The sequence below is a fragment of the Lathamus discolor genome, chromosome 10 (assembly GCF_037157495.1).
Source record: "Lathamus discolor isolate bLatDis1 chromosome 10, bLatDis1.hap1, whole genome shotgun sequence".
Lineage (NCBI taxonomy): Eukaryota > Metazoa > Chordata > Aves > Psittaciformes > Psittacidae > Lathamus > Lathamus discolor.
The window spans coordinates 10,082,794-10,110,038 of record NC_088893.1 but is presented as its reverse complement, the minus strand read 5'-3'; the positions used below and the strand labels follow the sequence as shown (position 1 = coordinate 10,110,038).

Genomic DNA, 27,245 nt, shown 5'->3' with positions numbered 1-27,245 from the left:
ACAACGCAAGGAATCCCCAACCTCTTTCACTAGGCCTTAGTTACATTTTAAGACATCCACACAATGTAACAGCCTACAGTTACAGAGGAAGCAAAGTAACAGTGCAGTGTCACAACTAGCTTTAACTAGCCAGTTAAAACAACTTCATAGTGAATTAGTTCAAGCTTTTTCTCAGTCCAGTGGGATAGGTTAGACTGTGCTACTCTGCATCTGTATCTCAGACCTGCAACTATTTGAAGTCGCTATTGTAATTTGTATCACATTAGCTCAATAACTACAGTGCACAGTTTAGGAAGGAAACTAGTATGTGCAAAAGCACACTTCACAAAACCCCATTCACGCTACAGCAGTTTACACATACAGAGAGTTAATGGCAGCTCAGCAGCTTAATGCAATGAATGCACATCCTGTATTCTTCTCCAGGTTTCAAAGAGCACTGGCCATTCTGCAGAGCATAAGGCCAAAACCTTCAACAGCAAACAAGACATCTTGCTTTCAATCATACGCTCATTTTAAGACTACCAGAACACTATCACAGCAGCATGACGCACTTGCTGATAATATTAATACAGGCAGGAAGCTACAGCCTAGTATCTGGAATCCAATTTTAGTCTCTAATAACCAAGCTTGCCCAATGGTTTGATATTTAACAACAACTGAGTGCGTGTTGTTATTAGTGTGTAACAGCCAGCCTACGTACGAAGGTTAATGCAGACTGTACCTTCTTGTGACAAGATTTCAGGACTAGGCAAAAAAACCTGAGGCAGAAATATGTCAGGAACACTTCAAATTCTAGCTATCAGTCTTGTAACTACAAATCATCAGGCTGAGATCCCAGTTCCAACACTGGATTAACGCTACAAGATCAGGAATGACAACTCCTACAGATTAATGAATACTGAGAAAGTAAGGGGTGGTGGAAGGCTGGATGGAAAGATAACAAAAAGGTCAAGAAATTCCCAATAAAAACCTAATCATCTTAAAGGTGATTCCAGAACAGAAGAGGCAGCTTTAAATGCAAACAAGTACTGGAGATTGATATGAAGGTACACCTGCATCCAAAACTGGAACAAAGGGTCACTCTGGCACATTGAAACACTGAATTATAAAGCGACACGAGGTGTATCAAAGACACTGAAAGACTGAAAGCTTCTGAATTGCATGTAAGGCACATCCTAGAATTCTGGTTAAAGATTTTCTAACTATAATAGTCTCAACAAGAGAAGCAAAGCTAAAACCCTCTTAAACTACCAATGTCAGAGCAGAAAACCTTGAATTGAAGTCTTGCCATGATTTATACGCAGCCACAAAGCACATTTGCTGTTTTGGTGAAGGTCGCCCTGAAAGCCCAGAATGCTCAGAGCAAGAGCACATAAATCCAAGTTTTTATATCAACTATACTGGTCAGACAGTTCAGTAAACTGGGGGTCTTGGTAGCTGTGTCAGTGCAAAGACATTAGAGTCAGTTACTTAGTGAGCATGGATGGATATGTTCTCCAGCTACCAAGCAATAAACTAGGTTGATACTGAACTCCTAATGTAGACAGTACAAAGCTCCTATGCAATTACTATACTGCAAATGCAACTTTCCTAGAAGCAAAGGCTGAGCTCAAATGCAATCCCTTATTTTCTGATTAAGGCTTTCTAACCCAATGACAGCCTCTGATGCACGGTTTGCACCAATTACTTTTGCAGGGCCTCTGCCCCTTATTTTAAGCAAAATACTGTGACTTGAGAATGGAAAACCAAATGCACATCAGTCGAATACTTTCACTGCATATTTAGCTACAAACTCTTTAAACAAGTCAAAGCCTTCATGTGCTTTCTGTCATCCTGGTGATCTTGCATTTAATCGCATGAAGAGATACAGTTCACGAATCAAAATAGTTAACACTGGAAGTGTGCCTCATAGACAAATAACTGGTGTCCAGCCCTGTTTAGCACAGTAATGGTAAGACCACTTTCTTCAAACAACTTAAAAATGATGCTCTGCCTCTTCCCTAGCATCTACAAGCTCTCAATATTAGACCTGAACAAGGGAACCCCAAATTCTCTCAAGAGGTATGGGTAGAACCCCTAAGAAGAGAGGAATCAATTCAGCAACGCAGACCTGTTTTACACTAGTCAAGTAACTGGATATTATTTACAGCACTGATGTTACTGGGGAAGTTTACTCTGTTCCCTTGCTCGGGGCCATTCTGTACTTCCCATTCATGATGAGCGGAAGGCAAAGCAGCAAGTCCATGTTGCAAAGAATTAAGTTGGAAGACACAGCTTGATCTGGACGAGCACAGAAAGTACTAATGCCAGCCAGCAGGAACACAAGATGTATTCCCACAGATAACCTCATACCACCTTAATTCTGTTTGTTGCACGATCAGCAGGAAACTGGAGAAGTAGGGCAAGATTTCTGCCAAGAGCAACTAGAGAAGTAGATCAAAGTCTCTGCCTTGACTGATAAGAAAGTTTCAGAGGCAGACAACAGAAGCCTGTCAGCTTGCATACAGCAGTGAGCTGCCTGGGATTTAATACATGAAGGCTATCACTGTGGAAAGCTACGGACCGATTCTATGGCCAAACTCCTGAGCTATGATTCATACTCAGCAATTTCCAGCTGTCCTGCTACAAACTGGCATATGGCTTCATTCCTCTCCAATTTATCTTCTCTTAGAGAGTCAGGAGTAGTACATTTAGCCCTACAAGATAAACTCATGCTTCTCCGTGACATAGCCTACCGGAGTAATTTCATTTTATGAGCACAATGGATGAAAATAGGAGTCCTCATTACACATTTGGAAAGATTTTGAACAAAAACTGCAAGGGAAGGAGTCTAGCTGAAGCAGTAAAAGAACTTCTCCACATGCATTCAAAGGTATTGCAGGAACCCTACAGAAAGGCAAGCAGACAGCCCTACCCAGAAGCCCCACTATTTCACTAGGGTGGCACATCTATCCTTCAACACATTCAACAGATTGCCTTTGAGTTTTAAAGGACAAAAATACAACCGTTTCTGCATGTGAAATCAAGCACATACATTTAGCCTTTTTTAATACCCAGTTTAGAAATAATTCCACCATTTAAACAAGCGCCACAGGGAAACATCTTAGTAATGTTACATGTTTGCCAAGTATGTCTGAATAATGCCAACATAAGAGGTGCTTTTGCAAGGTCTACATTCTCCAGGAAATAAAAAAAAAGAAACAAAACAAACCAAAAAAACAAAACAAAAATAAAGCACATGAATTTGGGGTTGAGGTTGGAATAGGAGACAGTTCAGACCTGGTTTAATCCTGAGAAAGATGGGTCCTGAGAAGTACTAACAGTCATGCTTCTTTTCCTCTTCCCCACTGGAGATTCTAAACACTGAACAAACAATAGAGGGTGGCAGTGCATCAAACAGTATTGCTTACATTGCAACAATGGCCGGCGCAGACAGGCAACACCGAGGCGTTTGAGAAAGAACAGGGTAGCCAAATGCCATCCTTCTTCCACCAAGCACTGTAGTTCGCAAAAAAACCAGCTATGTTCACATTGAATTTTTAGGGTTTTTTTTATTTTTTTTTTTCCTCCAAGGAGAAAATTTGGAAGATGTGACAAGGTCAATTTGAACTGTGAGCCGCTCCAACATGGCACTGCCTTGACCAGGGATAGCAATGGTGACATTTGGCTCTATTAAAAAAGGAAATTGGAAGTTTTGCTTACAAAAGCAGCCTTTTGTTCCACAAACTGCCCTTCCCCCAAGGAAAACATAAATCTTCAGTAAGGAAGAGGTAGAAGGCATTTAGTCACCTTAAACTTTACTTTCATAAGCATGCAGGGCTGATTTCTAACAGAGCTAAAGATTCGTCTTTTAAAGGTGGGAGCAAAATTTCTCCCCTTCACTCAATTCAAATTTGGAATTAAAAAAAATATGTAAAAAAAAATCATTTTTTTAAAATACAACTGACAGGAAGCTACTGGAACAAGATTACCATGCTGCTCTAGTCCTGCTGGATGGTTTGCTTTAAACTGGGTACAGTCAGCTCTAAAAAATCCCAAACTACACTTAGTTACAATAAAGAAACAAGGTAAATACTGTATAGTGGCAAGTGTTCCCTACACAAAGCACTTGGTTCCAAACTGAAGCAACCCATTCCTCAGTTTGCTCATGTAAATCTATCAAGAACTATGTCCCTGATCTCTAAAACCCTGCAACAGTAAGGCAAGCCTATGCCCACAGACTGCTCACCACCAAATCATTGTGTGGCTCCCCAGCTAGGCTACTAATGGGAAAAAGATATAATGGTTTACAGGCAATTTTGCTTTTCATTTCAGTTGATGCAAATCTAATGTGTTCCTCCACTAAAGTAAGCACAGCAGCAATTTCTAGGCCATTAATCCACATCAAGATGAACCAGAGTGCAACAATGCCAACCTAGCATGACTGTGCAGAAGTCTGGAAAAATGGCCCAAAAGAACAATTGGAAATCAGAAACTAAAACTAGAACAAAAAATAAAAATCAAAGTTTTCAATTTGTCCTCTAAGTCATGCCAGAAAATTCAGGAGTGTAACTGCTCAACACAGCAGAGAAAAATAGAGCTCTACAGAGTGAAAGTATGAAACTTGGGAACAAGCAAAGTTTAACAGCAACAGGATTACATAAAAAATGCCTTTCAGCTGGACTTACAAGCTTTTCCAACAATGGTTGGATCTAAACATTCAGTGCACTGCACCTCTTCAGACAAGAGCTGTTATGTCATGTTAATCAAGCTTTCCCCTTCTAATGTTCATGGCCCTGAAGTTGGCATTCATACAGGCAAACAAAGGTAAACATTTTAAATACTAGTAGTGCCTAAAGAGATGAGACATTCCTGAATGGCATATAAAGAAGATAAGTGGGAATCTTGCTTCCAATAAACAGCTTGATCACATACATTTGTCCTGAAGTTAATTTCTATTAAGTAGCATGCTTAATGCATTGCCAATGCTGCCTGTCTGCCCGAGCTCGACATACAAATTGCAGGATTAAGCATATTTCACTCAAGAGAACTACAAATAAAATTAAAGTTTTCTTCTATATAAGGTTTTCAACAGGAAACATGCACTTCTGACTACATTTACCCATCCAAACAAGTGCAACCTCAGGCCACCCCCCTCCCCTGCTTTTTTTTTTTTTTGCCCCACACAGTAAATTGAGAGCAGTTTTTGTTGTATAACATATTCAGGTACTATGGTCAACATATCTGCATAATTTCATTGATTATAAAGGCAATTTATCTATGTATTAGCTATTAGCTGTATCTGATGGCTGAAGAGTTCTCTTTACCAGTCTGTCATTGCAAGATTTAATGCCCTGATGACTGGTAGGTCAGCAGCTCCCACATTGGTATGAATTCTTTCCGTCCAGGAAGTCAGCCCCAAAGCCAAAGATAAGTTTTGACTTTACCATTGAGGAGAAAAATGCTATTTATAACAGTTCTCAATACTGAAACACCATCACTGAGAGAAGAGTAGTAAAATATTCTCTAGGGTTAGTTTATCATATTGTTGCAAGATTATTTCTAGGCTTGCAATCAAGTGCATCTGACATGGTGGGTCAGAGACATGTATGCCACTGCACTTGGAAGCAGACACTGAGAAATCCAAGTTCTCATGTCAAGAATAATGTTTAGCATCTAAAATATCAAAATTAGCAATGAGTTTTAAAAAGGTTGTGCAGCTTGAATCAAGTAACATGCCATTCCCTTTGGATCTTTCAAACAAAGAACATTAGACTAACCTTATTACAGTGACGCCCAATACCCATTAGGAAGTTATCTGGTTTAATGTCTCTGTGTATAAAATTCTTTGTGTGCACATATTCAATTCTACTGATCATCTGTAAAAAAAAAAAAAAAAAGCAACAAGAGAACAGGTGAGGTTTCAATGAAAGCAATACAATTCACTTAAACCTGCAATGACAGCATGAATTTTTAGTGTTACCTTCCTCTGCAACTTATATATTTGCTTAATGAAAACCAAGTCTTGTTTTTATGCTGTTCAAATAAATTTGGGGGGGTGGGGGGGTGTGTTTATGTGCGTTCTATGTTAAAACTTTGTAATATTTGTCAGGACATAGCAGATTAAATACCTGAAACTACTTTCCAGATATTCAAGTTCATGTTCTAGCTATAGTGACCCATTAAAGAGTAATTTCTCTTACTTCAAAGGTCTTCTATACCTGCTATAATAGAATTTTAAAGCTCTTTCCTTCCCCCCTGTCCCAGTTACTCATTCATCTGGTTATTCATTCATCCATCATCAAGCATCACTTTTCCAGGTAACAGTTTTCACAGAGCAAGCGAGATTGTGGCCCATAGTGTCATATCTAGGCTGATCCAGGAGTGTCAGCAATGAAGACTCAAAGAAAGTCTGGCAAATCTGTATCATCATAAGCAGTCATGCAGCTTCCTGCGCATGAGATCACAGCACAGGCACTTACATGGTGCAGCTTTCCAGCCACTACAACACCCCTCACACAGTCCACAGTGATTTGAACTGTTACAACACCATACCCTTGACAGCTGTTCTGTGGCACCACGCCTTAAAAGCCAGTTCTGTGTAGAGATACTATACATCCCATCTATGTTTCCCAGATGGCAACTAATTAGTGTTTTATCATCCAAAGGAATACTGCATAAAAACTAGAGGTTCCCTGGAGATGTTCTAATACTGAGACTCCAGGGTGTTAGAGCAGGCAAATGGCTTTCTAAAGACAGTGTACCACTCAAGGCATCTGACAACAGGGACAGCTGACCCTGTCTCCATACAAATGCCGTGAACTTCTTTGGCCAAGAGCCTGGGATTCTACGAGCATCTGGCTAAGTGACAATTTGGTACTAACATCAGTTATGAAATATTAGATGAAATTTAAACCACCATTGAAAATGCAATGGCTGTCCATTTCAAATGCTGTCATGTACTCGCATGACCAAGTTGCAAAAATATCAGTTGCTAGAGAAAGACTTAACAGACCTCAATTTTACAGGCCCTGATTAAGTTTGAGGTGGAGTGGTATCTCAACTAACAGCTTTAAGAACTGCCTTTAAGCACCACAACAACCAAACCAGTATTCATTAGTTCATGGTCTGGCACCAGAAGTTACAGAAGGTTGTGAGTGCACAGTGAGATTCAGTAAGAACCCACATGCTTCCATGCTGCCCACCACAGCAGCTGGACAACAGGTTTCCATTGAACCATATCAACCATAACTGAAGACTGTTTCAGACCTTGTATCACCATCCTCATGGCTGATACTGGGCTGATATATGACTGACCCGTGCTAGCCTCGACACTTTATAAAAGTTGCACTTGTTAGATCTGCAGCATCAAGGAGGTGGTATCTGTGCTGCCACATTCCCATGCTGCCCATGTTCGTTTTGTATGACACAGCCAGTCACCATTACTTCACTCCTACGTGGGTCAAGTCTTCACTTGGCTATATACAACACTACCATGTTAATTAACCTTCTTAAGAATTACCACGTTGCAGAAAATACTTCAGGGTTTTTAAGTTCCTCACAGCAAGCTCTGTACATACCTGGTCTGCTAACATAAGTACTGTTTTCATCGTAAACCTGCGAGAACAGAAGTTGAATAGGTCTTCAAGGCTGGGACCAAGAAGATCCATAACTAGAACATTGTAGTCCTTTTCTTGACCATACCACCTGCAAAGAAGAAAAAGAGAATTAGCAGGAACCCTAAAGCAGCCCAGGATACCATTAATCCTCTTTGCTGCAAGGGCACATTGCTGACTAATGTTGAATCTTGAGTGCTAACTAAAAATTAAGGCTGTAGAATTGTATTTTTCCTGGAAACAAAGTCTGAGGACAAAAGAGGACACACAAATTGGCAAGTGTGAGCATATTTCATTTTCCCTGAAGAGGAAACACTACACTTAAGCATCAACTGAAATACCAAACACCAAAATCAAAATGCAATCAAAGCAGAAGCCATTACATGTCATTACAGTGACATGTGTGTACAAAGTCTGAGCTGAAACTCATCTGCAGGACTCCTTATGCTCCCATCAGTTTCCTGCATTATTTAACTCCACATCCTTCAGGCTTTGTTTTCAGGCGACTTTGCAACAGACTAAAGCATCTCATGCAGTTAACTCCTTATTCATTCATCTAAATTTAACAAATGTCAACCAAGTTCCCGTGTCCTTTTAAGTAGGAGATGAGGACTCTTCACCAGGTTTTCAACATTCCAACTGGAAAACATTTAGTGTCACAAAAGCAAAAATACAAATGTAGCAAAACATCAACTGCAGCCAGGCTATTATATCCACCTTAAGCCCTGATGTATCACAGAATCACAGAATCCCAAGGGTCGGAAGGGACCTCAAAAGATCATCTAGTCCAACCCCCCTGCAAGAGCAGGGTAACCTACAGTACATCACACAGGAACTTGTCCAGGCGGGCCTTGAATATCTCCAGTGTAGGAGACTCCACAACCCCCCTGGGCAACCTGTTCCAGTGCTCTGTCACTCTTACAGTAAAGAAGTTCTTCCTGATGTTAATGTGGAACTTCCTATGCTGCAGTTTACACCCATTGCCCCTTGTCCTATCACTGGATATCACTGAAAAAAGCCTAGCTCCATCATCCTGACACCTACCCTTCACATATTTGTAAACATTGATGAGGTCACCCCTCAGTCTCCTCCAAGCTAAAGAGACCCAGCTCCCTCAGCCTCTCCTCATAAGGGAGATGTTCCACTCCCTTAATCATCTTTGTGGCTCTGCGCTGGACTCCTTCAAGCAATTCCCTGTCCTTCTTGAACAGAGGGGCCCAGAACTGGACGCAATATTCCAGATGCGGCCTCACCAAGGCTGAGTAGAGGGGGAGGAGAACCTCTCTTGACCTACTAACCACTCCCTTTCTAATGCACCCTAAGATGCCATTTGCCTTCTTGGCCACAAGAGCACATTGCTGGCTCATGGTCATCCTCCTATCCACCAGGACCCCCAGGTATCAATTCAGTGCAAAAAAACTTCAATGTTACCAATGCTGTGAGGACAAGCAGGCAGCCTCACACATGCTCTTCCTTTCAATCCATGTCTATCTAGCATTTCCACCATCGCACTGTTTTATATTATCTGCAACTGCAGATAGTAAGTCACCACCTAAACTACCCCTGAGAAGACCTGGAGTCACAACCTTGGCTTCCACATATTTCAGCTGTGAATTTCCATACTTTGGCCACTGAAAGACATAACCTGAATATTATTTTCTATGGTCCTTCTGTACATTCCAGATACCTACAGTTAAGCTAGAAGTGCATGTGAAAAACCATTTATGAAGCTGTGCTGAATTCTAATACTTTGTTGTAAAGATTCAACACCTCAATCAGAAGGGTGCATTTTGCGTTTCCCAGGCACCCAGTCCTAGTACCAGCCGTCAGGGGATAATGCACTGACCAACTCCTCTCCTGGAGGAGTCCTGAAGTGCCAACAACAGGGGTGCAGAAAAGATACACCAAGAATAGACCCCATAATAAGAGCATGTAGATAAAAAAAATACCAAGTCTCAGCTCAAACACAGTGTTAGCTGGGGCTTAAAGATGTGTATAGACATTTTATTTCCACTTTAGGCAATGACTCCAGGAGGCTAATACACGGTTGTCTGGAAAATAGTTGCACTAAAAAAGCCAACAAATTCATCGGTACTCACAGGATTCCAAGCTTTGCCCGGGTAGTAGAGTCAAATGTTTACAAAACTGCAGAGAAAAGACTATATTTGGATTTGCTTCAGGAACTACTGGCTTGTACCTTCTTCTAGTAGAAACCTCACACTTTGTAATGCGTTGTTGAACATCTTATAAAAGTTGAGTATGAGCCATGGCTCATATATATTGTTTTACTGGTCAGTGTAGGACCCTTATTCATTGCCTACATCAGGAAGGGATGTAGAAAAATGTATTTTGAAAGCAGTCATCCAAATGGCATGTCAATAAAAGTTTTCTCCAAAATGTTAATGACCATACCAATACTGTAAGTACTATCCATCAGGTTTTGCCATCTAAAAATTCACTGAATGTACTATTATGTACGAAAAAAAAAAAATCCCTTGCAAGTGACTCAAATAGGAAAGCATGCTGATGGTATTATTTGATGAAGCCTGTAAGTTATGGAGAGGTTAACGTTCACACTGCAACCTGATACTGAGCCATGAAACATACACATTTTAAGACCTGCCTAGGGCCCTTCTAAAGACTGGTGAGAAGGAGTTTCAACTGCAAGAGTAACCAAGAGGAGTCTTCTAAAAGTGCAATGCAGAGATGGAGGAAAGAGTCAAAATGAGATGCTGTTGAGAAGTTTAGCAATCTCCAAACCAGATTTGGTTCAAGAATTACTGACTATGCCAGTAAATCTACTTCTTGGTTACTATCAGTCACCTATGCAAATGGCTGAGTAGTTTTGACAAGGCTCTATGAACAAGTCTGTAGATCACAGTTGAAAACTTATTATCTAGCATAATGAAAACTGGACCATGTGCCCTGCCTTGTTATTCTGTCACATGGAATTTAGGTTTATTGTGAAAAAGCCTAAAGAACAATGAGTAGATTTGAAGATTCCTAAGAAGTAAATCAAGATCTAGATAAAAAATGTTCTTCAAGAAACGGAAGTCCAATACTGATACTGAGTGTAATGGTTCACCACAGTAATGGTTCAGTGCCCAGGAGACTGCACTACAAGGGAAAAGGATCAAAGATCAGTCTTCAACCAAGCTAAGAAAATTTAGTTACAGCATCACAGAAAAAGCAAAGCTGATGAAAAGGCAGCCTACCCTGGGAGCTACATTCTAAAAAGCATTTGGTTCCTCTATAGGGATCTCTCTGCTTCATAAGCACAGTAATTCAGGTTGATTGCACAACCTCCATTTGGCCTACTTCTACGTATGCACAAGAAAACTTTAATCTCCTGACCATTCTGCACTGCTGGAACGCAGGATCAGCTCTGCAAGACAAAGAAAGAAGTCTGGCCCTCAACATTTTATTTTCATGTTTACCTGCCTGTAATTCCTCACAGGATTCCTGAGAACAGACACTTCTGCTGGGGTATTGGAGTAACCTGTACTTTATTTACTTTGCTAACACTGCAAGTAAGTTTTCATTTCCCTTGGAACACTTCCAGGGAAAATGGGATTAAGAAGTAAGGCTACATCACGTCCATTCAGTCTTGTAGCTGCTACTACTGGCAGCTCTAAGTAAAAAATGTCTTGGCTCTTCTTAGTAAACCTTGGATATAATGATACATAAGAGCTTGGCAAGTGCTCCTTACTCCCACATTCGCATAATCAATGTAAGATGGCATAAGCACAGGTTTTGGATGAGCACAGATTCAGAGCACTTTTAGTGCTTTGTGTGTGTGGTTTTTTGGGAGGTTTTTTTTTTTGCCATACTGCCCAGTAGTGTTAAAACCTGCATGCCAAACTGGTGTCTCAAAGAAAAACCCAGTTGTAATACTGCATTTCTAATTCAAGTTTCTAATAATGAAACTTGGATTGAACTACTAATATGAAGGAATGATGCCTACAAGGCCCTGGGCAACTATGACAACAGCATCTCAGAACACAAGTGTCCCACGTTTGTTTGAGCTCCATAGACTTTTTTTTTTTAAGCACACTTAAGTACTCTCTAATGCTAAAGCTGAGGAAGCAACAGCACCAGTACATTTTAAGGAGGGAGTATTTTGGAGGGGAGTGGAAAATGGAAGCAAAGGATTAAACAACATGACAGTTCACTTTGGGTGGGTATTTCAGATTGCTATATACAGTGTATTACTTTGAAAAGAAAAGCTAAACTACTAATCTAGGAAAACTTATTATTTCTCTAATTCAATCCCATAGTGCTGCATGTCCTATTAGGACATATTTCCTAGAGCAAGTTTTGATTCTGTAGCACAGGTGCATTTATACCTACTTAAACCAAAAAACCCCACACAACATAAAGATTATTAGTAGCTTTCCTGAACAGCAGTTTACTGAAGAGCAAACAAAACATTAAAAGGACAATATTATTATGAAATGCTAAGAGTTGCCCTTGAACTGGTAACATCTGATACAGCTGGTAACAACACTAGGCCATATTCAAGCTGTTAGGCGCACCCAGGCTCATGCAGGCATTAAAATGCTTCGTCACTCTCCCTTGCCTCATCTGTTTAAAGCTACAGATCAGTGAGAATACAGTAAATATCTTTATATCTGTCAATGCTCGTTTAAACATTGAACAGTGACCTTAATCTGACTTCAGCAACTTGTCTACTTTGAAAGGCCAAGTCTCACCACGTCAACAAGTTTCCAAACCATGTGGTTTAGCAGTCACACACACAGAGATGAAGTTCTGTAACTTCTTCAGTATCAACATTTGTAGCTCCGTGCTCAACAACTGAGTCACATGGCAATGTCATTTGAAAGGATTCAGTTTCCAGCTCACATACAGTACAATGGGGAGGATGCCAGATCACACAACAAGTGAATGCTTATTTGAACTCATGCAGGGTGGGGCTTTTAAGTCCCTTGACTAACCTTGAGACAAGCAAGTGAAGCACTGGTGCACCTCTAGCACTGGGTGGCAAAGACTATAGTCAGTTCTACCCGAACTTAAAATCCTCCTCTGTTTTTATAGCTGCAGCTTCCCAAAACTGTATGATGTACATTTCAGCAACTGCATATTTTGTAAATAATGCCAAGGACAAAATAAATGTTTGAGAAAATGTTTGTTAATAGCTTGTTGATTGGTTTGTTTTGTTTTTAACTGAGAGAACATTTCATTCAGACATAGGACATGAAATTACAGGCCAGGTTCAGACTCCTGTACCACTTAAACAGCATTCGTTAGTAGATCAGCAGCAGTTTCATCCATTACACTGGCACTTGTAATTGCTACAGCAAGGTAACAAAAACGTCACAATTATCAAAGTGTGAGCTGTTCATGTGATAAATAACAGTATTCAGAAGATTCACATGAAAAAGAAAAATCTCAAATTCAGATCAAGATGAACTGAATTACCAGTGATCAACAGCTCTACAGTCCTCAGTAAAGAAACCCCAAATCCCATGCATTCTGAAGCCATGGAGTAAAGGCACTGCCACCATTAGCATAATGGTGCATCATTTGGTCTATAGCTTATTATATACAAACCAAAAATCAGTACCATAAAAAAAAGTGTTCCTACTACCAGGGCAGCTCTACCCAAGCTATTTTGTATCAATTTAATAAAAGCTCTCCTCAATCAATGCCTGCTTTGCCAGGTAACCTATCCTTCACTAAAAGCTTCTGTCAACTCCATCACAGACTGTTCCATTGGAGGCTGTGGCAACCTGGAATTACAGAAATAACTGCAGAAGGTCATGCTTTCATGAGACAAAACACATCTCTTTATTCCTCACTGTAAGGAAGTGCAATGCTTCTATGACAAGACTTGAATAGTTCAACTCAAACCTTTAGACTTGCAGTAACCTTTCAGTCACTATAAAAAGAAAAAGAGGCAGGTCTGGACTCCTTTGACATTACATAAACTTCTGCCACTTCCCTAATTCATAGTATGCGAACCTATGATTACTCTGTGTAATCCTACACAATTTAGCTCCCCAGCACTTGGCCTTTCAAACCACCAAGCAAAAGAGTTCACATGACAAAAATTGAGACTGTCAAAACCAGAGCGGATAAAAAAGCTGTTAAAACAAAAGGCATACAGTGAACAAGCAAGCTGGAGAGAGCTTACTACTAGAATTACCTGAGATCACCTTATCAGTAAGTTTGACAAGTCAGCAGGAGCATGGGGGTGAATATGCAAGTCTGGAAGGCCTCATGAACACAAAGGATTCAGACATCCTACAGAAATCCAAATGACGCTGAACTGATGCACATTTTAGAACTGTATTCCATTTCTGCAAGCATTAAGTAATTTATACAAAAGTGTCTGAACTAGGCATTAGTCAGATGATGTGACTAAAGAGAAACCAGACGTCCCTATAATCATTTAGTTTTAATATCAGGCATCACTGAAAAATAATAAGCAATCCTAACCAGTAAAAATACAAGTGTTCTACACAGACTGTGAAGCAATCTGTACCAAAGCTCAGCACTGACGTGCAAACCCCGTCACCAACATTCAGGAAAGGAAATTCAAATCAAGAGGGACAGAGACTTTCAAGAAAGATGGGAAATACTGTAATAATTTATTCAAACAGCTCAGCAAGGCAGCTAAGGAGTTACACAACTATTCTTTACAGATACAGGAGGAGTGTAACAGGCAGAAGGTTATCAATAAAAAGAAAGATCACAGAAGAAATAAATAGGAGCTGAATGCATACAGATACAAGCATTTAGCTAGGAACAGAGGCATGTTCTCTGTATAACAGTCATAAGCACTGCCGTGCCAGCCTAGAAAGTTTTGCCACTGCACCTGACCAATGCACAGGAAGAACTGCATGTTGTCCAAAACAGGTGATGAATGTGGACCAAAGGGGTCCCTTTTAGTCCCACGTTCTAGACTTCTCAGCACAGACAACTCTTGACATAATCATGTTTCAAACAAATTGGCAAGTATATTCTGCCTGTTAAAATATACTAATTTGAGTCTTAGCAGACACTGAAGCAATGCACACAAGAAAAGTAATCTATCATCCTAAGATCCATGTCTAAATTGAGACATTTTATATTGCTAGTTTTATCTCCCCTGAAGCTGGAAAAGCACTTCTAAACTGTTAGCCAGCTAGAAGTAATATAAATGAACTTAACATAACATGGCATGACTGAAATACTGAAGTGGAATATTTAGCAGATGTCATCTAACGTTAGTTGCCATGGTGAGCATGAATTAGGCCACCCAAGCACTAAATAAAGAAACGCAATGAACACCCTACGCTATGAAGTTAGCTAGACTCTATAAATAAAATTCTGTATCACTTTTTGTACAGTTATGAGAGAAATATGAATGTGTGAAGCACACCAGAGCAACTCATCTCCTAAGCAATAAGGTCATTTCATCCGCCAAGTGTTATTATGTTGCATATATACTTCCATGTAGCTGACTTGCTGTTTTGCTAGCTGGTTTATGAGGTGCATTAACACCTGGTAGGAAGGAAGGAGCAACTAAGCCAAGTTTCTTCCATAAAAGTCAGAAGGTTCAATTGAGAAGGTAAAGCCATTAATCCACAGTAGGCATAGGAAACATTGCTGAGCTGAAGCATTTCAGTAATACCTGTTCCAAACAGGAGTTACACTGAACTTCTGCAGCTGTTTCTGCAAAGACTGAGCTAAGGCAAGGATTAAAAAGGAAAGAATCAAAAAGGACAGATTAATTTGTTTTCAAACCGTGGTCTCTCTTGGATGCTCCAAAGGAGTCCACAAAGACTGATTAAGACAGAAGTTTAGAATGTTATAAAACATGAAATAGGTTTTGTTTAAAGACATTCATTCTCTCAGTAAAGAAACTGTAGGCATCAAAATACTTGCTGGCCATTTTAGTCTGAGCTACCAGAACAAGAGGCTTCCTCTTACCTACTAAAGTGGTTCTGCCCTTCAGTATGCAGCCTTAAGTAATAACAGAAGGTTAATTAACATAAGGCTCTATTGCTAGAACCTTCCTCCTCATTACTTGCAGACCTACATAGAAGTACCAGTCCTGGCAAAGAAAATAAAAGAGAAAACTTTTCAGACTATATGACCAATAGTTTCAGGATTGTTTTGGGGTGTTTGGTTGGGTATTTGTTTGTTGGGAAGAGCATTGGTGAGGTGTTGTTTGTTTGTGGGTCTGGCAGGTGCTTTTCCAGTGGTGGTTTTGGGGTGGGTTTTAATGCTGCAGAAAGTTACTGGGAAAACAGTTCAGAACGAAGGTGTCCAAGAGGTATATTTACAGATTTTAAGCACTGCTTATAGAGATCAAAATCTGAAGTGCTCAAGGAAAAAACTGTTGTGAGAACAACCCTAAAGCTATCAAACTTGACCACATTTTTCCATTACATGCATTACTCAGTGAGATGAATGCAGCCAGAGTCTGTTATTAATACATTATCCAACATGGCAGTCAGCAATCAGAACAACAAAAAACTGTAGATACTTTTGTAGGTCTTTTACTTCTTGACAGAAACTTGACAATTCCTTCACTATTCGGAAGATTGCGCAGTGACACATGGGTGGCAATACTGAATTTCTCAACATCAAAATCTTTTGCAAGAACATACTGCATTGAAAAGCTCAGAAATGGAGGGATTTAGTTGCTCCCTTTGCAAGAGGATGTGGCAAAAATATAAGCACTGCCCACTCAGTAGCTTTTGGTTTTTAAACTTCCAAATGACTAAACTTATAAACTATCACTTTGCTCAGCCTCACATGCTCTACAGCATCTCTTCAGCCTTGCCCAGCCCAGAATACATGCAATATGTTTCATATTCACTAGGTCTTCCTGCTATTAAGTGCAATAAATCTAATACAACACCAACAGCCAGAGCTGTTTTCAGCATAGCTGTTTTCCATCTCAAACTGACAATAACAACTTATCCCATAATATTGCCAGGGTAAAAGTCTGAAGCCCACTTTTCTTTTAAAAGTATGTCTGAAAGAGTACATAAAGGTAGAAGGAGATGAGCAATAGTTGCTAAACACCATAAATGGCAAAAACCAGAAGTGCTGTCACAGGTAATTTGACCAACTGCTTTTGTCAAGAGTGCTGTAACAGTTACACTATGAACAAAGCACCACACACACATCACCAAACCCATTCTGCTGCATTCCTCCAAGCCAGAACCAAGAGTATAGGGATAAAGGTAGACAGTGCACACTAATAGGATCAGTGCCCAGTTAACAAGATTACAGCTAAAAACGCTTTGTCACTGAAAAAGAGAGGAAAAAAGAAAAAAGACAGCTGGTGGCTGAGAACAATGAGAATAAGCCCAGCAGAATACTGCAGGCTCTGCATTGTGTCCTAAAGGCAGATCACATTGTTAGAACATGAAGCTTGGTTCAAGAGCTTTTTGTGAAAAATGAAGGTAATAATTCACCAAAATTTGTACATTGACAACAAATTACAGCTTAAAAAAAAAAAATAATCTCAGAGTCATTCCATGAGGCTTTTTGAAACTCCAGAGACAAAAGTTCAGAAACTTTGCTGCTCCTCCAGGAAGCAATAAGCAGCAAAGTCAAAGACTTGCAAGTTTAAAAGGGTTTAGAACATTCAGAGAATAAGGACACTCCCATCTCAATTTTTGCTATTTTATGTGCAAACTGCATGTTCTGTTCCAGTGAGTACCACCAACCCTTGTGGGCCCTCCACAACAAGCTCACAGTTGATCCCACAGAAGCAATATTAAAAACCTTTGAATTCAAAACTGAGATTTTGCTCATTACCTTTCCTGCAGTCAGCCAGAAAGGCCATCAAATCAAACTGAAAAGCTATAAAGCCAAGTTGCTTGGTTCTGAATTAAAGTGACACTCCAGATACACTATCTTATCATTACTAAGTTTGCAATCATATCTAAAGGACAGAATTCAGTTTAGGAACAGGTGCCCAGAATGAATGCGCAATCCATACCTCACCTATGATTTCAGCTTTGTGAGTCAAAGAACCACAGCAGACCACTTTAGTGAGGCAAAGACACGTAACGCAACTTCTAGTACGTTGATCTTGGCTGCTGCATTACTTAATGAGATGAAAAATAGAGAACAAGTCCCTCATTCTTAAATGATGAATGCAAGATTACAGGCCTCCATTTCCCAGACGGGGATCACAGAGAGAAAAATGATGCTGAGCCCAGCTTAGCACGACAATGGGAAAAGCTTAGTGATTTCTTAATTTTCTATCAAATGCTCTGAGCTGCTGTTGTTTAAAGGTGTCACAGTACAGAAGTCTCTTAAAATGTATCAAGTGATTTTCCTTCAACTTGATTCATCCTTCTACATCCACTGAGCCAAGAACAGCTTATTCCAACTTGACAGCATACCATTATAAAACAATGGTGGAAGGAGTATTAGCAATTACACATGCAAAGTGACCTAAGTACAAAGTCTCAGCTCAGCTGCTGCTGAAAACACACATCAGAAAAGCTTGAACTGTCCGAAACAATATGGACAGTAATTTCATCTTGGTCTTACTCTTTGTAATCACCTATTCAAAGATGCATCATTGTTAAGTAACCACAGTGATACATCTCATCTGGTCAGTCAACTCCTCCCCCTCAGATTCAGAGAGCCATGGATTCTACTTCTACTGAGCACATGCACTTTTGTAGCAAAACCTGTGCTGGGTACCCTGCTCAGCTTCCTCTTAAAGAGAAAAATAATGGTTGGGATTTCTTCAAGCATCACCAGATGTCATACAGGAAGAGGACAACTGGTAACAAAAGCCCAGTCAAAAAACCTGTCAAGCAGTGTCTGATAGATGTAAATAGATTTCAGTGAAGACAAAAAAAAAAAAGTATTTATATAAATTTTCTGAAAGAAACTTTAAGAAAAATATTTGGGGTTTATACAGCAAGAACTTGAAAGTGAAAAACTTTAAGACTCACTAACATTATCAAATAGATCACACACCCTGAACATCAAACAGAGAGGAAAAAACGCCTTAAAAATGACTGCTACAATTGAAGCTGGAAGTAAGAATGCAAGATTGCTTCCAGTATTCCAGCTTTAAATAAAACTCTCTCAGGGTATTTTCACCAAATCCAAGAACTCAGCAGTTCATTTCTGTTACACGGAAAAGTTGAGAAAATTCCAACTTGGGCCTCATTATAGCATCAAAAAAGAAAAAAAAGTAGTTGAAGAATGCCTGCTTTTCCAGTTCTGCGATGAAACACCTGATATCTGCTGGCTTTGGCTGTTTTCCCAGTTTTCCTTGTTGTAGCATGTAACTACACTGGGATAGCCTTCCAAAATGCACTTTCTAGTCTTTCAGTTGTGAAAGGAAGGCAACCACATTTGAAGGAATAAAGGAATCTGTAGTCTAAAATGAAGACTAAATATGTTTTCACATAAGCAGCTCCATGTAAGCTGCAAGTATTCTGATTAATTCAGAATACAAACAGAATATGTTTGTCCTGCTCCTACACCAAAAGGCTGTAGTGAATGAGGCCAGATGGCCACGACAACACTGTCTCCTCCACCATACAGCTCCAGCTTACAAGCAGGACTACAGCCAGTTGTGGTTGGGGCAGGCAGGGAAGAGGACAGGGGGAAGCTATTAACCTCGGAACCTTGGTTTAGGCTTTGTTAAAACTAAGACACAATCTACAATAAGTCATCATCGTTACCTTGCAATAGACCCTACAGGCCACTACTCATATAGGTGCAATACAATGAAGTCAGGGAAGGGTTAACAGATTGCATGGAATCGTCAGTTTAATGGAAGTATCTAAACTGAAATCATTGCTGCAGCTCAAGGAACAAGATTCCTTTACGCCATAAGTGTATTCTGACTTTGAAAACAATCATTAACAAAGTCTAAAAAAAATAACTTATTATACGAAGTCTTTCTGAAGAATATTGAAGTTTCACATAAACTGTTCTGATTAATAGACTCAGTAGTTGGGAACTAATCCAGTACTAACACCTCAATAATCTCAAGAGAAAGAACTCCTCAGAGTCTGCTGCACCAGTGATTTTCTTCCAGATCAGGAAATTATTAACCACCACTGAAAGTTTCAGAGTATGGAGCAAGGATCTGCATAAGCAGCAACTGGGAGAGATTCATCTTGGCACTTTAATTGCACGGAAACCCGAGTGACGCATCTGTTGCGGGTAACAGAAAGGGGGCTGCCATTTCGTTCCTGGTTGAGGTTCTCAAGCCTCGCAGCACATAACTATGAAAGGAAAAGATACATGCCTGAGCACGTCCCTTGTCCCAACACGAGAAGGGGGAGGGTTAATCACGTCCATCCGCCATTTTCTGAGCGGAGGAGGAAGACATGTTGGAACAAAAAAAAAAAAAAAAGCAACAAAAGAAAGCAGCCATTTCCAGAGCCGGCTCCAAACTCCAGCCCCAGCAACACACCGGGGCAGGCCCACCCTGCTCCCATCACAATTCAGGAGCTGCTGGACATCTTGCTTTCAAAGCACACTATGTACAGGTAAGAACAGGCAGCAAGCCAGTTGGGAGGATACCCAACTAGTTGTACAGCTTGGAATGGAGTATTCCCCCCCCCCCAACAGCTCAGTCCTGCCCAGGTAAATCTCCTTTTAATGGTGGTGCCCTGCCTCACACTAACATTCAAAGTACTGGCACATATGAAGGATTCCTACCGTATATGTGGGATGCCAACTCCTCCCTGCAGAATCTTGTATAGTTTGCTTTCATACAGCAGCTGGGGATGTCTAGCCTTCTGAGACTCCAACTTTACAGCAACTTCCTACAGTGAGAGGGAACAAGGAGTCAGACTGTCCACCAAGCACAGCTTTGCCACTGAGGTTTAAGGGGCACAGCACTTCAATATCCCCCACACAGCCCTGCTGCAAATGCTTTGAGGTGTAATTTTTTTTAAGCTCTCGGTGCTTAATGTCCTGTTATTTTGTTGCTTCTTCAAATAAAATCCATATGGTGATGATCTGTACACAAACATCCATCCCAGGTCATGCAACTGAGCTGGAGATGTAAAGTCTTCAGATCCATGTAAGTGAGGAAGAACATATGTGGGTGTTTCTTCTTTACAGCTCACAGCCGTGAGGGGGAGGAAAGAAAAAAAATAAGAAAAAAAGAAAGAGCTGAAGAAACAAGGGATCTTCTTTGTTTCTATTACTGTTGATGAAATCGAGCTAAAGTGTTCCCCGGCTGAGAGAAAGGGGGATAGATGATTGGTGGGAAAAAGACGACTTTGGCCACCCATAAAAGACAAAGTATGTTTGCCCACAATGGTGGCCTCCTCTTCCTGCAACACACAAGTGAGCTATGCAGCTGCTGGGTGGGGGACACGACGACCGCACGGCTCTGCCCTCGGGGATGAAGGCTCTCGAGGGGCTTAGCCCCCCAACCCTGGGTTATGCACCTTCGCTCCCCCTCTTTGGCGAGAAGGGGCCGCCATAGGGAGCGATACCGGGGGCAAAACCAGGCCTCGGGAATGTTATCGCTGGTCGTCGGTTCTCCCCGAGGTGCGGGAGGGACCCCGCCGATGGGGCCAAAGAGGGAAGAGAGTGCGAGCCGCGCTTACCTCCCCGTTGGTGATGTTGATCGCCAAATAGATGTCCCCGAAGGAGCCCGACCCGATCTTCCGCACCAGCTTGTACTTGCCTCCGACAATGAACTCGGCCTTGGAGCCGCTGCTACTCGCCATGGTGAGGGGCGGCTGAGGGGCTCGAGGGGAGAAAGAGGGCTCTACCGCCGCCCCAGAGGAGGGGAAAGGGACAGGGGAGGGAACAGAGGGGAGGGGAAGGGGGACAGAACAAGGAAGCCCGGTCCCCGCTGCTCAGCTCCAGCCGGGCCGCTCCGGCGGGCGCCCCCTTTCCAGAGCTGGGTCCCGCTCCGCTGCCGGGCGGCTCTCGGAGCCCTCCAGAAAGACGAGAAGCGGGGCCCGCGGTTCTACAGGGGTAGGGAACGGGAAAGGGCGCGCTAAGCCCCCCGGGTCGCGGCCGCCGCCGGCCCGTCACTCGGCGGCCGCCGCCGCCATCTTGTCTCGGAGCCGCTGCTCGGGCGGACACAAAATGCCCCCAGCCTGCGGCCGCCGCTTCTTCACCGCGCGGGGGACGCTGGGAGCGGGGCGGGACGGCGCACAGACCCCGCCCCTCCCGCCCCGCCTCGCGGGGTGGGGGCAAGAGGGCGGTGCCGCGGGTGCGCATGCGCACATTGCGAGCCCGTGCACTGCGCATGCCCAAGAGCGCGCCCCGCCCTCAAAGGCGATGACCAGGCGGTGTTCTCCACCTTCCCTCTTAAAGGGGCAGGCGACCCCTCCGGGGGAGGCGGCTGCGGGTGTCCTCCCCCGTGACCCTGTGTCCCCGTGTCCCCGTCAGGGCTGTGGGGTGCCGCCAGCCATCAGGAGATAAGGCTGGAGCAGCCGCTGCTGTGACGCACGGTTCCATGTGGGGCTGTGGCGGGCGCTGGTGCAAGGTGCTTATCGGCTCCACACCCGACGTGCGTGCTCGGCAGTGGTGCGGGTGTCAGTGTGAACCCACAGCAGCGTGTCTCCCGTGCTGTAGCGTCTGCAGGCTGTGGGGCTGAGGGGATCGCGGTGCCTTCCCCACTGCCGGGTGCACGCCACATGTTCTTCACCACCCATGCTCATCCGACGTGTCCAGTTTATCCCTCGCACCTTCAGCCTCGGCTCACTCGAGGCTTGAGTTCCTTGATGCAGTGAGGGTTCAGCAGGCGCTGAGGGAGCTGTGACCCCTCACAAGGACCACACTGCGGGCACAGGCACCCATAGTGGCCGCATCTCTTAGCGCTGCAGCCCCTGCCTTCACAGGGCCGTTACCCTCGTGTCCTCCCCTTCCCCACACTGCTGTGACCCAGCAGCTCACGCTCTGAGCGCTGTTCCTTGCTGTGTGTCAAACCCAATGGAAGCCTCCTCCGTTGCCCCCTCGCTGGGTGCTGTGAGCTTTGCCTTTGCAGGAACACAAACCTGTGAGTTCCCGGTGACTCATCATCGCTGCCTGTCAGAGCGGCGTCTTTGCTCTGCAAGCCTACATTGGGGAAATGATTCAGTCTGCAGGAGAAAGCTCCTACAGGAATGCAGCTCATGTATGTACAAGCAAAGCCTACTCATGGTGTCTGCCTTTAAGGGAAGCAGTAGGAGAATCTGCTTTCCAGCTTGCCTGCTTGACACCCAGGGCCATGAGAATAATAAAAATTCGATTTTAAGGCTGGTCTATGCAGAGATTTATTTTTTTTAATCGTTAACTATTTTGGAGAAAAAAGTGCAATGAAGAGGTTCAGGTTAGGACACTGCTATATTGGTTGGAAAGCGTTCATAGAAAGTAAAGGAGTTCTCTGAACAGCATTCACACGGTGATAGAGGCTTGTGTTGCACTCACCATGTTGCTTTCTAGCTTGGTAAAGGCACTGCGCTACAAACACTTTCTGTCTGCACAAGTGAAAAAAAGTCCTGGCTTGTATCCACCTGGCTGTTAGGCAGCGAGGGAAGTCTGTGATTTGCCTCTGTTTCTTCCTGTGGTGGACTCAGTCAGCTACAGGATGACTCCATAGCGAGACACCAGGAGGAATGGAGAGGGAAGATTGGCAGCCAGAAATCCACTGAACAGCAAATACCAGTTCCAAGTTCCCCGTGTGTTTCAGGGAGCTCAGATCCAAGGGTTTACTACAGGTCTCTAATAAAAATAAAATGTGAAGGATTCAAAATCAGCCCGGCCTGTGCCAGATGCACCAGAATGAAAACGATGCTCTGAGAGCACACTAGCCTCCAACTCATTCCCACCTCAGTTCTGTCAGGGAGCATTTGTTGAAGCAAGAATATCTGCACCCTTGTCACTCAAAGGGAATGTAGATCTTGTGCGGAGGAGCTCAGATACATCGCACACTAGTTAAGGGGGCTGGAGTTTCGAGGGCAAATGAGGTATCTTTGAGCATCACACTCGTTTCTAAATGCAGAGCCCCCGTGTCCTCAGTTGCCCCCACATGGCTGTTAATGCTGGTTTGCAGACTGCTCAGGACTGATGTGCACTTACCGGCCTTTGGGGTTTAGTTGTTTTTAATGGTTGCTCTGGGTGGGATTTGAGCAGTTTGGAGGCTTTCGGCTTGAGTCACGTATCCTTGGAGGAGCTGGAAAAACAGGTCTGCAGCTCCTGGCGAGTAAATAGACCATGCATGGGGATGCAGGAGAGCAGGATCTCCTGGGCTATACAATGCTGCCACCTCCTGCCTTCCGGGGGACATCTCTGTGTCCAGGGAGCACTGCTGGTGCCTTGGGACGGAGAACATCGCACAGGACAAGGACTGGCTGAGCTGATCTGGTGCAAATGCACCCAGGCGCGCATCTTCCCCGGAATGTCTGCAGTGTGTCTGCAATCTAGCTGGGTGTTGTGCAAAAAGAGATGGCCAGCAGTCAGTATTTGCTATCTTTTGTCTTGGTTATTTTTAACATCCATTCACTAATGGGTCCTGCAGGAAGGATGGGAATGGAGAATTCAGAGGAGGACCAGACTAGGCAACGTGCAGGTTGGAGGAAAGCAGAGATGGCAGAAGTCAGCCATAAACCAGGACACAGAAGAGAAGAAACACCGAGCAGTGCAGCTGCAGCTCCTTCACCCCTGCAGGAGCAGTGAGGATTCCTGCAAACACGGGACCAGGAGTGCAGTGAAAACCTCCACCACTTCCAGCTCGGGCCGCTCCATGGAGGAAGATCCGGGGAGCCCCGTGTGCAGCCTCCCACCATGTGCCACACCGAGATGACCTCAACCTGCTTCCCGTTTCCTCATTCCCATGGCTGCAGACCACATCTGTTGAATCCTACCTTCCAGATTCACACCTCAGCCACTCCAGTAGCAAGGAGAGCTTTGTTCTGTTTCAGAGAAGAGGGAAGGTACATGTGTATTTCTGGGTGGGAAGAATTTAACCCGATGCATGAACACCACTACTCAGAGCATGAGATTGGAGGAAACTCTTAGTCTGATAGATCCTAGTTGTCCAGAAGCAGATCACATCTGGAGGTGGGTCTTACCTGGTGTGTTGTCCCCTCCTGTGTCAGGACAAAGTCCACCTGTGCAAGAGCTTTTGCTGTTTTTATTTTGGCCAATGGATGCGTTCTGTCTTTGTGACAGGAAAATTCCCCTTCTAGCCCCTTGCAGAAACCACATCCCATGGCACCATGTTTGGGGTTTGCCTTGCTGAGCAATGGGGATACTGACAGTCTGAGAGCAGTGCTGGCCTTGTAAAAATCCTTCCATGGCCTCTGCCTTGGAGTTTGTGTCCTGAGTCTTTAGGAAAGCTCAGAAGTTGGTGAAGACAAACACGAACAATACCAAGAGTTGCACAGACATAATGGAGACACTGATTGGATTTAAAAAGATTCATTTTTAAATGAATAATTAAAAGCTTTGAAAATGTAGGTTGGGAGGGGAATTTCAGGCCGTGGTTTCACAGCAGCTGGCTTGATCTAAGCACTTAACACAGTGTTCTCACTTCTGCATCCTTTTCTCCTCCTACTCAGCCCACTCTCAGTGCCCAGCTCTGTGGCTTGTTGGACCCTCTGTGGTCAGTTTGTCTCTCCAAGCCTACAGAAGATTGTCCAAATGGTCTCTCTTGGTGTTTCGTGTTTCCTCTGGGTTAATGTTCTCACAGACAAGTGACTTGAATGGCTCGAGGAGCATCGGGGGACAGTGCAAGGGTTGTCCCCTGCTGGCAGTGACATTGTCAGACAGAACACCAGATGGGAGCAATCACAGGGGAAGACTGAAGAAACATCCCCTGCTACCCAGAAAGGTGCTCTACCCAGGAGAGAGCATGAGAATCATTGCATTCAATGCTAACAGGGAGAACACCAGCCTCAGCACCACTGCCAAAAAGGATGGGGTGTACTGGAGAGCTAAAGTATCCTCAAGGTATTCTTTAGCTCCTGTTCGTTATTATTTTTCACAACTTTCAGGGACACCAAAACAGTGAAAACACGTTTATAGCTGCATCACTTGGTAAAGTGAAAGGAATAAATTCCCTCTTTTCTCTTTCCAGAAGATGGGCCAGAAGTCTTGCTGCATGACCAAGCCTCCAGTGTAACCAGCCCTCCTTGATCCAAGTTGCTCATCTCTTATTTGTGCCTGCTTTGCAGCTGAGCATCTCCAAACCTCTTAATTTGATCCCAGCAATGGGGAGGAGTGTTTCAGTGTAATAAACCAGCTGCTTGATGCAGCACTGATGGAGCTTTGCATGCTTGTACCAATGTCAGCAAATACGTGCTGCTGTGAAGTTGGTGCAGGAGGGAACTGCTCATCCTCCTCTGCAGCAGGGATATCCTGGGCTCCCGTCTAAACACTTCTGGGGAGGGAGGAACAGTGAAATGACAAAATCATGACTGAAAAAGTCAGAGGGCATGCAGTGCCTCTGCTCCAGAGCCATCAGCTCATGTTCAGGTCAAGTCAGAGTTTCAGAGCCTCTCCAGAGTGGAGCTGACATCATTCAGGACTTACCTCCTGCTGCTGCGGGTAGGACCTAGGAGCACCAGGGATGCACGCCCTGAGCGCTTCTGCAGTACAGACTGCAAAGGGCCAAGTTACCCACCACAGAGAGCAAAATTACATGCCACTGAGCTGAGCTGAACTGAGAGATCCCATCCCCTGCCCATTCCAGCTCCCTCCTGGACAGCCACTCCAGCAGACTGGCCTCTCGCTGAGCCCAGTGCACCTCCTAACTTGGCAGATGATTCCCTTGTATTGCGGGCTAGTTTTCTGATGGTTTAAGGAACCAAATTGTCTCATGGCAAGGTTGAACAAAGCTGGTGCTGATGCAAGGGGAAAAGAAGAGTGGGAGCAGCAGAAGCCGAAGATCTTAAAAAATAAACCTGCTATCCTCTCTCTTTTAACTCGCTGCCTAGCATCAGCCCCTCTCCAGAGGGGCAAGTTCACTCTGTGTAGCCCGAAAGAGCAAGGTCCGTTATCTTTAACCCGAGGTCTGTTCTGTTTTCTGAAGCATTTATTGTCTCACAGAGATGGAGAACCCAAGGCAGTTTCCCCCAGATTTTCCCTGAAAGTGGGCAAAGCCCAAGTGCAGTTGAAGAAACCAAGAGACCACCTAAGGGTCTCACTGAGTCCTGGGCAGCCAAAGTCATCTCAGTATTCCTTTGCTCTTGGGCAGGAGGGGCTTCTGGTAGGGCTGAAGGATTTGTGTTTTAGATCAGATGTGGTTTGCAGGTCTGTAGACACAGCAGGTTGCTTGTCTGGGGTCATCTGTTCTGCTTTATCATCTCCTTGCACTCCCCCTGACCATGCTGTTACACCTTCACACTGGGGCCTTTGCCCTAGCTCTGAGCCCTGGGGCTTTGGCTCTGAGCTGACCTTAGCTGATTCTCCAGCCAGCTATTGTTAGCGGAGCTTACAGCACTTGGGAAGGTGACTGGAGAGGAGCAGTTTGTGCCGGTAGGAACCAAACCAGGCTGTGCTGGGATCCCACGTGAGGTAGCTCACCTTTGGACGGTCCTGTCTGTGTGCCCAAGGACACCTCACAAGGTGGCTTTGCCATGCTTCTGGCCAAACCCTGCTCCCCCGCAGGCTGAGTGGGGATCACCAGGGTGTTGCAGTGGGGTGGGAGGGATCCGGTCCCTCCACATTCCTTGGGCAGTCTCCTGCCTGACA

At 43.6% G+C, this 27,245-nt stretch overlaps 1 protein-coding gene across 4 annotated transcripts in view; it reads right to left on the bottom strand.

Moving 5' to 3' along the window:
* CSNK1A1 (casein kinase 1 alpha 1) overlaps positions 1 to 21,726 on the bottom strand; it is a 35,266-nt gene extending 13,540 nt beyond the window's left edge. For 3 of the 4 annotated variants that reach the window (XM_065691075.1, XM_065691077.1, XM_065691076.1), the window contains exons 1-5: positions 21,164 to 21,726; positions 20,262 to 20,368; positions 7,560 to 7,686; positions 5,760 to 5,858; positions 3,280 to 3,363 (exon numbers count right to left, since the gene is read on the bottom strand). In XM_065691075.1, coding sequence (XP_065547147.1) covers positions 3,280 to 3,363; positions 5,760 to 5,858; positions 7,560 to 7,686; positions 20,262 to 20,368; positions 21,164 to 21,286 — 540 coding nt within the window. In that variant the 5' untranslated portion in view covers positions 21,287 to 21,726. The remainder of the gene's footprint in view (positions 1 to 3,279; positions 3,364 to 5,759; positions 5,859 to 7,559; positions 7,687 to 20,261; positions 20,369 to 21,163) is intronic. The other variant, XM_065691079.1, reaches the window with a different exon arrangement.
* Between the last annotated feature and the right edge of the window lie 5,519 nt (positions 21,727 to 27,245).